The sequence below is a fragment of the Rutidosis leptorrhynchoides genome, chromosome 3 (assembly GCF_046630445.1).
Source record: "Rutidosis leptorrhynchoides isolate AG116_Rl617_1_P2 chromosome 3, CSIRO_AGI_Rlap_v1, whole genome shotgun sequence".
In the NCBI taxonomy this organism is placed as follows: Eukaryota; Viridiplantae; Streptophyta; class Magnoliopsida; order Asterales; family Asteraceae; genus Rutidosis; species Rutidosis leptorrhynchoides.
Genome location: NC_092335.1, coordinates 27,732,895 through 27,745,070, shown reverse-complemented (window position 1 = coordinate 27,745,070; position 12,176 = coordinate 27,732,895). Strand labels below are relative to the sequence as shown.

General features: G+C 35.8%; 1 protein-coding gene across 1 annotated transcript; it reads left to right on the top strand.

Annotated features, from left to right (window-relative positions):
• The first annotated feature begins 1,690 nt into the window (after window positions 1-1,690).
• Window positions 1,691-2,230, top strand: LOC139899807 (uncharacterized). The gene has a single exon (XM_071882643.1). The coding sequence runs from the start codon at window positions 1,691-1,693 to the stop codon at window positions 2,228-2,230; it is 540 nt and encodes a 179-aa protein (XP_071738744.1).
• The last annotated feature ends 9,946 nt before the right edge of the window (window positions 2,231-12,176 follow it).

Here is a 12,176-nt window from a genome sequence, read left to right as displayed (position 1 = left end):
GTCATCATGAATCCGCACTAACCGAGATTCGTTTCCTCAACAACAAATGCTAGCAACCCATCGCCAAAAGGGTTATCCAAAACGCTAGTCAAATCACCACACCAAGGGTATAACCCAAAATGCATAAGCGTATCACATGGACCCGAAGCACAAGAGGAGTCCATTCACCCACACCAACATAGAGTAAACCCAAGCAAAGGGTCACTCTACACACACGCACCCATTTTACACATACACATGTGCATAGTAAATTTACACTCACCTTGAACGCCTCGATGAAGTGAAATCCAATAATCCGTAACACGCCAATGGAAAGTACCTATTCCATTAATCACAAACAACACAATTAGGGTGGATTTACAAATCAACCCAAATTGACAACTAGTGCAATTTCGACCCAATTGCACTTCCAAGCTCAAACCGCGCCCAAACTAACCAATAATCACTAACACAAGTGAGGATGGTCCTAATACACCAATTAAACCCAATCAGAAGTGTTAAATACCTATCTTGCCCAACTTGACACATAAACCCTAATTTTGACCCATTTCAAAATTAGTCAACCAAAATATACCCAAAGTGGTTCCAACACTTCTATAATCACTAACACTAGTGATTACACACTACTAACCCAAAACCCACCAACATCAACAATAACTAGTTACAAATACCCATTTCACCATCTAAATGGATTTTACAACTAACTAGCTCAAAACCCTAATCTTGAATATCAAATCACAAAGATGAAATTCGGAGTTGGGACTTACCAATACCACCAAAAGGATGCCGTTGATGAGATGAACAACTTTAACACTTGAGGTTTGACCCAAAACAACCTCCTTCTTCTCCAAATGGAGTGTCTCTCTCTAAAACTCAATCTCTCTCTAGGGTTTGGAGATGAGAGTGTTTTTGTGTAAAAATGAAGATAGGATAATGTTTGGAACTGATTTGGGGTATAAAACCCATCCATGATGCGAAAATACCAAAATACCCTCAAAATCCCCATTAAAAACGGGGCAGTTTAGTCTGTTCAGCGTAACCGTCGCGTTCCGCGACTACCCATCGCGTATCGCGATGCCCAAAATGTGACACCACATACCAAAACGCGATAACTTGATCAGGAGCCAAAGTTTTCGACCTGTCGCGTATCAATCTACTTTGTCGCGAACCGCGACCAACCAAAACGCGACACACTGCTTCCAAACGCGATGAAGGGCCTGATGTCTCCCAATTTCACTTTTAACAACACTCAAAGGCAACCGTGGTCAACTAAATACATCTAAACTATTAAATAATCATCCTTGGACATCAAATTTCGCCCCGAGCATCATGTTTAGAAAGACGGGGTGTTACAATGAACAATCGAACGGACAACCCTTCAACTCTAACTGAGTAAAACTTGTGAATTTAAGAAAACATTGGTTCATGGCCTGAACTTTAAAAACCTCTACTTTATATACGTTGAAATCATTATGAAGCACACGATCGTTTGATGGACGATTATTTTAACGAGGGTTGCAAATATACGGATGATAATTTCAAACAAAGATTTTGAATGCGGCGATGTGTTTTTCTTGGGATTATGAATGATATTCTAAGCTACTCAGCAAATCCATTGCCGTATTATTTTAGATGGTTTCATCGAAGACAATATACACGTGGTAAGTGGAGTATTAGCCCCCATTTGAAGATGACAGCCGCGCTACGTCAGCTAGCATACGGTTATACACCGGATGCGTTGGATGAGTATCTTCAAATGTCTAAACGAGTTGGTCGGGAATCTCTACAATACTTTTGTAGGTGTATCATTGATTTGTATGCTAACGTGTACCTAAGAGAGCCTACTTTACACGGCATTCACTGTTTGTATGAAGGTCATGAAAGGATTCATGGTTTTCCGGGCGTGTTGGGTAGTATAGATTGTATGCACTGGGCATGGGCAAAATGTCCGGTTGCGTGGAGAGGACAGTATATGCGAGGCGATCACAGTCACCCAACTATTATGCATGAAGCGGTCGCCTCGTATGATAATTGGATTTGGCATGCATATTTTGGTGTAGCGGGTTCAAACAATGATATTAATGTGCTAAACACTAGTGATTTTTTCAACTCAATGCTTAATGAGGAAATGCCCGACGTTCCTTATCAAATAAACGGGGTTCATTACAGAAGAGGGTATTATTTAGCTGACGGTATTTATCCAATATTTACAGAAGAGGGTATTATTTAGCTGAAAGAATGTTTGGGATCCTACAAGGCCGTTGGCATATTCTTCAGCAACCTGCACGGGCTTACGAGGTAAATATAATGAGACAACTTGTAACGACCAGGCTTTTTTGACTTCCTTTTGTACTTTGTGCTTTCACGAAACTGTGTATTTATGCGTACTGGGCTAGTTTATGCTCTGGAATCTTAATTCATTATTAATTACTTTCATTATTATCATACAACGTGCTATTAAGTGTGTAATCACTTAACTTGATCCCCGGAAGCCTTTACGACCGTTAGTGTCACTTAACATTTAGAACGAGCTATGTTTGTCGGTACTCGTTTAACTTTTGTCATAATTGGAATATTATGACTACGTAAACTTAATTGTTATTTATCATAACAATTACTTGGCTTAATGGCTTATTTAATTATGCTTAGTGTTTACTAAAGCTTACTAGTTACCTTAATGGACTTCCATGGCCCAACCTACTCAACTTAGTGGACCACTGAATGGGTTAATTAGCCCATGTAATTAATAATTAAGCCCATGAAATAATGAGACAAGTAGTATGCATGCTTGTGCACTACTACTTGTATTATGTCTCAAACCACCCACCAAACCAACACCACTTTGTATCACCACCATGGACCACCCCATGCCACACCACATGAGGACAAAATGGTCCCCCCATGCTTGCCCAACTGTCGGCCACCCTCACCCACACCACCACCACTTTATTTTTTTTAAAACCTCATTTCATTCTCATTTCATCTCATATAAACACACACACTTCTCTCTACTTTCTCACTCTAAAGTTTTTCTCTCAAACTTTGAAAAACTTGTAAGTGTTCTTGAGTTTCTTCCTTCTTTTCTTCCTTATTTTCGTGTACCATCATCATCATAAGCAAAAGTTCAATTTTTGTAACTAAAATCTTCATAACTTGTGTTGATTCAAACTTTGTTTTGAAAAATTTTCAAGAACATGAAGGATTCAAGTTTCTTAGCTTTGAATCTTCATAATCTAGTTCTAAGTTATTTAACTTAAGATCTCTTTATTTAAGTTTAAGGATCAAAACCTATGTTTATGATCTTCATGTAACTTGAAGATCCAACACTTTACTTTATGGATCTTCAAGAAAGTTTGAAATACAAGCTTACTAGCTTGATGTTTCTACAAAAAGTGAGATAAGATCAAAGTTTGTTAGTTTATGATCTTCTTTTATTTGTTGTAGTTTAGATTTGTGACTTGTGTTTCATGAAACAAAAGATGCAAGCTTACTAGCTTGAGATCTCATAAGTGTTGTTAGGAATCCAAGCTCTCTAGCTTAGGGTTTCATTTTTGTGTTTGATATAAGTTGTGTAACTTATGATCTTCTATTTTGTTTAAGAGAAAGCTTATTAGCTTATGATCACATACTTTACAAGATCTAAGTTTCCTAACTTATGGTAGTGTAAAGATTGAAAGTCTAAGTGTTATGACTTAGGGTTTCATCAAGATCATGAGATCTAGACTTTTTGGTCTAAGATCTTTAATAACTAGTTAAGATTTAAGCTCTCTAGCTTAAGGTCTTACTTATTTAGTTTGATTCAAAGTTCATATCTTAATAAGACTTGTATTGTGTTGAAACTAAGAAGAATGGTGTAACTTTGATTCATCACCTTGCTCAAACTCTCACATGAGTGTTGTTTTACTTCTTAGTTTTGATTATTGTGTGTTGATGGTAGAACCTTGGTCAAAGTGATGCAAACACATCAACGAGTTGTACACTTGAAGCTACAAGCATCAAGGATGAGAACCGTGATGAGCATCAAGCACCAAGAATCCCACTGGAGCACTTTGCTTTCTGTTTTCTGGATCTGATCAGGCTCCTAGGCTACTGGAAAAGTTTATTTCCAGATAGTTTGGTTCGATTAGATGTATTTTCGTTTAAGACTCGCCTCAATCCGAGATACGGTTTAGGATTTATAGCCTTTTTAAAATCACTACACCTTTGTAATGTTGTGCTGAAATTTCTGACCTACTCGCACTTAAACCGTCGCCACTGTCAAACAAAGACGAGTTTAGTTCTGGAAATTCGTCAGAAATTAGGGGACTCACATACAGAGCCATAGCCACTGACTACGTGTCTTTTTGATTTACATAGAGGTCGTAGCAGCTGATCAAAGTCAGCCTATCGTTTCGATCTCTATACTTGTTAAACTTACTTAGCTTTTTACAATGATGAATGATGATGATGATGATGATGATGACACTTAAACTTAATTTATGAACTTTTAAACCTTTGGGAACGATTTACTGACTTAGTAACTTTTGACTTAGGTTGAGGACCTTTCGGACCGACTTACTTGCTTACTTTTCGTATCGACTTTTACCGCACTTTCACTGTGAGTTATAGCATCCCTTTTTACTTCAACTATTTTTGGGACTGAGAATAAATGCGCTTTTTATGTTTTACTTACTAGGCACGAGTACTTAAACTTTATATATGTGTAGGTTATATAACGGCATAAACTTTCCCCTTAGCTCGGTAACGTTTAGTCATTGGTTTTTGAACCGGTGAACGCGAATCTTAGATATGGATCCATAGGGTTTGACATCCCCACTCGGGCTACTCGCGCTAGCATTTAACGGGTGTTTAATACTTCGAGAACATACACACTTGTCAAGTGTACTTTTAGGGGGTGATATTACTTGTTAAGTTAGTTACCGGGTGCCCACGAATAAGCATATACTTTATCATACTGATTTGAAAGACTGATTTAAACAGCTGGTTGAAGCACTGAAATCTCGTAGCCTACAATACATTACTGATTGCAAACAAACTATAGCTCACCAACATTCGTGTTGACTTTTTAAGCATGTATTTATCAGGTGCTTAGACGTTGTTGCTTCTGCTGTTAGACTTGCTGTCTTGGTGTTATAGATTTGCTGTTACAAAATTGCTGTGTTAGACTTCCGCTGCATTACTTAGAGATGTCTCAATCATGGAACTTTTGTTTTTGCATTCGCAACTTATGTTATTTTGAATAATGGCTTTGTAACGACTTTTGTGTCACGTTATCTTTTGTAAAACAATCGAAGTTATATTTTCACGAATGCAAAACTAGTTTTCAAACAGCATATAGTGTTTGACCTTATAATGATCCTGTTGTTGATGATCTGTACACGATGGTTTTGTACGGGGCGTCACATTTGGTATCAGAGCATTGATTGTAGGGAATTAGGTTGCATTATTGAGTCTTGACTTAGCTAAGTAGGATTCACTGATAGGACTAATCTATAACTTGCTCGTTTACTTGTTTCTGCAGAACCTGCTGCATGCTACTGTGTTATATTACTGCATGTTACTGCTTACTACTACTGCATGCCACTACTTACTTCTACTGTTGTATAAACTTGCTGCATGCTATCGTTTCCTTTTACTGATATGTAAACTTGTTGTATGCTTTTGCTTATTCTCGCCACTGCATGCTACTATCTGCTTTTGATTGCATGCTCAATACTGTTATTACTGCCATGCTATGTACTGCTGTAGACGATCTAGGCTGCTGTAGTTACTATGCCTGATTACGTGCTTGTTGCCCATCTGCTTTTCACTGTACCGACTTGGAGAACTTATCTTTCCTAATTCAGATGTTTTTCTGAACCCTTTTCCCAATCGTCTGACCCTAAGGATTAGTATTGTAATCCACCTGTTACTACCGTTCCACTGTTCCAAAGATCGAAACAATTACTTCATGCAATCTAGAAGGAGTACCCCTCGGATTACACGCCCACTAAAAGTTGATCCTCGGAGGAGGAGACATGTGAGGACTTGTTTGAGTAACCGCACTCCGAGCTCACTCTAATTAGCCACGTACAACGTATGAACATCAGAAGGTTGTTAAGTTTTCGCGAGTGACCCGTATCCCGTACGCTTCCATGACCGTCACTTATCTCTTTCATTCTTCACCACTACTCGATGATCTAACGACACTTCTGGACTTAGGTCCCTAACACTCTTAGGCATTGAAGAAGTCGGGAAGGCATATCCTTTCATAAGGTCATAGTGTCTCTGACTGATGCTCAGCCATACCCAAAGACTTGGGAGTCGCCTCGAGACATATCATATTACTACTTGCTATACGTACAACTCGACACGAGACCTAGGCTGAATCTCTAGAAAGGAACCTAATGACGTTACCTGAACCCGAACATTTTGAAGAAATTTCGGGACCTTTAGGCATTGATGCATGAACTACGGAACCTACGCACCCACACCGAGAAACTGTGAGATTTATTTATGTAGATTTTGTTTTGAGATAGCATAGATAAAATGCCGTTAGATGAAATTGAGTAGAACTGGAAGTGATCACGTTACATTGACCGTATGGAGTGATATTGGAATGAACGTACGATTTAGTACAATATAATGACGCCAGGCCAGCGTGACTATATTGAAGTAAATCATGCAGAAGTCCTAATGCTACTATATAAGGAATATGAATTGATTCAAAGAAAATTTTGGTAAGAACCACTTGAGTATACACATTATGGTCTGTTAGAGGTAGAGAAAGAATAACCACTTAGCCCAGGTACTGTACAAGAAGGGCCTTGATTGCAGAATTGATAACCCAAAAATCTGTTATAAATATAGACACCCTGGACACTTAAGGAAAAAGTTCTCAAATAGGAAGAACTTTAGACTTACTTGCGGTAGAGCAATCGTTATCTCAGTTATGGAGACTCGCATGGATCCTGATTTTAGTTAGGATACGTTTCGTCATAACGTTTTATTGACTCGGAGTTATTTAATACTAGAACGATAGAAACCTTATATCTAAGAACCTTAGTGTGATGACTAATACGCCATTAACAACCGTGAGAGTTAAGTATTCTATAGGACAAGCTAATGGTAAGCTGGCAGAGATAGAGGGGTAATTTAAGGTAGTACCTTAAAATTAACAGGTGGGTCATTTGGAGATGACCTCATGCCAACAAAACTTGGAAGTTTTATAGTAGTAGTTGGAAAGGATTAGTTACCTGCGCACAAGCAGATGTTGTTTGAGAAGGTTGATAAAATTTTTCACGGCAGTATAATAAGATTTGGTTGGAATGAACCTTAAGATTAACCTAATACTCATCAAGTTAGGAAGCTTGATTTAAAAGTTGGAATGAACTTTAGGGTTAACCTAATACTCATCGAGTTAGGAAGCTTTGATGAAATAGTTGAAATGGACTGGCTTTCAAGGATGGAAGCCAAAATTATTTATAGAAAGAAGATTTTTTCGTATACCTCGCAAGAATAGTGAGCCACTAATAGTTTACGAGGAGAGAAGTAGCCCGAAGCTGAACCTTATTAGTTACATGACAACAACCCGAAATCTCACAATGGAAATGGGAAGGAATAACAATGGATTTCATCATGAAGCCACCGAAAACGGTGGGCGGTTAAGACACTATCTGGGTTGTTATTGACCATCAAATCTGCTTACTTTCTAGCCACTAAAGAAACCGATACGATGGACAAACTTGCACAATGATACATAAAGGAAATTATATCCCATCACTTCAGCGATTCAAGTTCTATATTAAAGATTGGGCAAATGGCCCGAAAAGGTAACCTATTTTGACAATTTTGCCAATAAAGGTAATATGACTTTTCCAGATGCCCGAAAAGAATGTTTGTTTTAATTTGGAAGTCGAAAAGGATTATAATTTGAAAAAGTGTTAAATTGAGGTAATTTTTGCTGTAATATGACTTTTCCAGATGCCCGAAAAGAATGTTTGTTTAAATTTGGAAGTCGAAAAGGATTATAATTTGAAAAGTTGTTAAATTGAGGTAATTTTTGCTGAAAAAGTGTATCAACGATTTGCAAAGGAAAATAAAAAAAAACGCCACATCAGCAAAAATTACCTCAAATTAACACTTTTTCAAATTATAATCCTTTTCGACTTCCAAATTAAAACAAACATTCTTTTCGGGCATCTGGAAAAGTCATATTACCTTTATTGGCAAATTTGGCAAAATAGGTTACCTTTTCGGGCCATTTGCCCTTAAAGATTACCCAAGAATCTTATTTGATACTCATTCCTACGCGACTCTAAATCCTAACTTATTTCGAGAGATTTCTTATTTGATGATAATTACATCATCATCCTTCTTACTTCGATATTAGTCATACCAGTTCGAAATTTTCCAAAATCAATGGGTGTTTAACTCTCATCCTCATACTCTCCCATTTGTATCTCACTTATAAGAAACAACTTCACACTTAAGCATTTTTGGTCGAAGGACTTATGCCCTAGTAATAGTCATCAACCACATTTAAATTCAATAGTTTTTATTACCTCAAATATCATCCGAAATTTTCAAAAATCTTTTACTCGATCCTCATCAATCTTTTTCTAACTTGTAACCTCCGAAATATGAAAATTTTGTTTGCCAAAATTTTACACACACTATTTTACTGTGCTATCCTCTCAAAGTTTTATAAAAATAAATTTATTTTGTTTGTCATTTGTGCAAATTTTTGAAATCGTATATGTTATATAAAATAAAGTAAATGATTACTTATTTTTGACAAATACATGTGGAATTTTACTTTCACTTTTACAAATCAAATCTTTTGTTCAAAAGATATTTTACTCTGAATGGTACGGGTTGTACATAACCCTAGTTTACTAAGAACTTCGTTTCTTTTCTTACATTGTCACCTTAAACAATTTTTATAAAAATTTTCGTTGCTTGTTATATAAAATTTTTCGTTGCTTATTCGTATCTAGGTCATCATGAAGACTTCACAACCGTCGAAATCGAGAGATTCATATGTGTGTATGTGATGAAGGAACTTACTACCACGTCATGCAGAGCCTTCGGGCATCCACTAACACTTAAACCATTCAAAATTGCTGCGTTACCCAGGAATCTTATTTGTCACACCTGTCGGAGCGATGCTCTTTCTTACATAACTCTAAGTCCTGACTTATTCCAAGGAATTCTCATTTAGTGATATTAACACCACCAGTATTCCGAATTTAATATTAATCTTAACCTGTTTGGTATTTTGCAAAGTCAAGAAGCGATTAACTTCTCGTCCTCATGCTCTATCCTTCATACCTCACTTTTTAGCAACGGCTTCGCACGTGAACATTTTTGGTCCAGTGACTTGTGTCCTGACCCGATGATTTAAAGATTTTTCACTCAATCTTTTTCAACTCGTAACCTCTGAAATACGAAAAACTATGTTTATCAAAAAAAATTACACAATGTTTATTTGTGCGGTCCTCACAAGATTTATGGACAATGAAAGTAACAAAATTTTTCTGTCACTTATGCGATTTATAAAATTCTATATGTATGTATGTATGTAATTAAGTTAATAAATTTACCCTTACTTATTTTGGTTAGTACATACTAAGTTATACCTTCAAATTATTTAAAAATCGCTCCTTTATTGAGTTGTTTAACTTAAGTCAAATAGTTTTGTGCAAAATGGTACACGTTGTACATACTTCTAAATTTACCAAGAACTTCGTTTCATTTATGTTATCACATCAAACGTTTAAGGGGTTTTCAAAACTTTCTTGGTTGATTTTATTAAAGGCTTTCGTATTAGATTACACCATGTATGGATCACACTTCTTCTCGCCCTCCGTTAGGGATGAAGCTTACGATTAAGATCTTTGTTAAAAACTCTTGAGCCACTTTGGATGGCAGTTTTATAAAATTTGTTAAGAAGTCATTGCGCTCATAAAATGTTCCTTTTAAGGTTAGACTTGACAAAAACGCGGGCCGATAAATCAGTTTTCTGGGGTACACTCAGAGGTCACCCCATCATAGGAAAGACACTAGGCGGGTTTTTACTCTCAATATTTCACGACTAAACGCAACACCCTCGTAAACATCATCTCTATGAATCAGTATGTTGAGATACAAGAATCATTTTTGGAGATTCTTTTCACCCGGAGTAAACCATTCTTTAGGACCAAGAGTTCATGTATCTTCTCATTCGCACATCCCCCTAAGTATAAGGATAAATTCAAAACGAACCGCTCGAAGAGGTCACTCTCGTTCAAAGATCACACCTTTCGTGCGATTATCTTTTGGAAATGTAATATAAGATACTTTGAGAATAAATGAATCTTGTTATCCTCTTGGAAGGGGACTGCTTAGAACATTTACGACACTGATGTGGATACTGAAATGTCCCGTTCTTATTGATTAAAAACGTTCCATATTAATTGATTTCATTGCGAGGTTTTGACCTCTATATAAGACGTTTTTCAAAGACTGCATTCATTTTTAAAACAAACCATAACCTTTATTTCATAAATAAAGGTTTAAAAAGCTTTACGTAGATTATCAAATAATGATAATCTAAAATATCCTGTTTACACACGACCATTACATAATGGTTTACAATACAAATATGTTACATCGAAATCAGTTTCTTGAATGTAGTTTTTACACAATATCATACAAACATGGACTCCAAATCTTGTCCTTATTTTAGTATGCAACAGCGGAAGCTCTTAGTATTCACCTGAGAATAAACATGCTTAAAACGTCAACAAAAATGTTGGTGAGTTATAGGTTTAACCTATATATATCAAATCGTAACAATAGACCACAAGATTTCATATTTCAATACACATCCCATACATAGAGATAAAAATCATTCATATGGTGAACGCCTGGTAACCGACATTAACAAGATGCATATATATAAGAATATCCCCATCATTCCGGGACACCCTTCGGATATGATATAAATTTCGAAGTACTAAAGCATCCGGTACTTTGGATAGGGTTTGTTAGGCCCAATAGATCTATCTTTAGGATTCGCGTCAATTAGGGTGTCTGTTCCCTAATTCTTAGATTACCAGACTTAATAAAAAGGGGCATATTCGATTTCGATAATTCAACCATAGAATGTAGTTTCACGTACTTGTGTCTATTTTGTAAATCATTTATAAAACCTGCATGTATTCTCATCCCAAAAATATTAGATTTTAAAAGTGGGACTATAACTCACTTTCACAGATTTTTACTTCGTCGGGAAGTAAGACTTGGCCACTGGTTGATTCACGAACCTATAATAATATATACATATATATCAAAGTATGTTCAAAATATATTTACAACACTTTTAATATATTTTGATGTTTTAAGTTTATTAAGTCAGCTGTCCTCGTTAGTAACCTACAACTAGTTGTCCACAGTTAGATGTACAGAAATAAATCGATAAATATTATCTTGAATCAATCCACGACCCAGTGTATACGTATCTCAGTATATATATATATATATATATATATAAATATATATATATATATATATATATATATATATATATATATATATATATTCACAACTCAAACTATATATATTTTGGAATCAATCTCAACCCATTTATAGCTAACTCCAACATTCACATATAGAGTGTCTATGGTTGTTCCGAAATATATATAGATGTGTCGACATGATAGGTCAAATCATTGTATACGTGTCTATAGTATCTCAAGATTACATAATATACAATACAAGTTGATTAAGTTATGGTTGGAATAGATTTGTTACCAATTTTCACGTAACTAAAATGAGAAAAATTATCCAATCTTGTTTTACCCATAACTTCTTCATTTTAAATCCGTTTTGAGTGAATCAAATTGCTATGGTTTCATATTGAACTCTATTTTATGAATCTAAACATAAAAAGTATAGGTTTATAGTCGAAAAAATAAGTTACAAGTCGTTTTTGTAAAGGTAGTCATTTCAGTCGAAAGAACGACGTCTAGATGACCATTTTAGAAAACATACTTCCACTTTGAGTTTAACCATAACTTTTGGATATAGTTTCATGTTCATAATAAAAATCATTTTCCCAGAATAACAACTTTTAAATCAAAGTTTATCATAGTTTTTAATTAACTAACCCAAAAAAGCCCGCGGTGTTACTACGACGGCGTAAATCCGGTTTT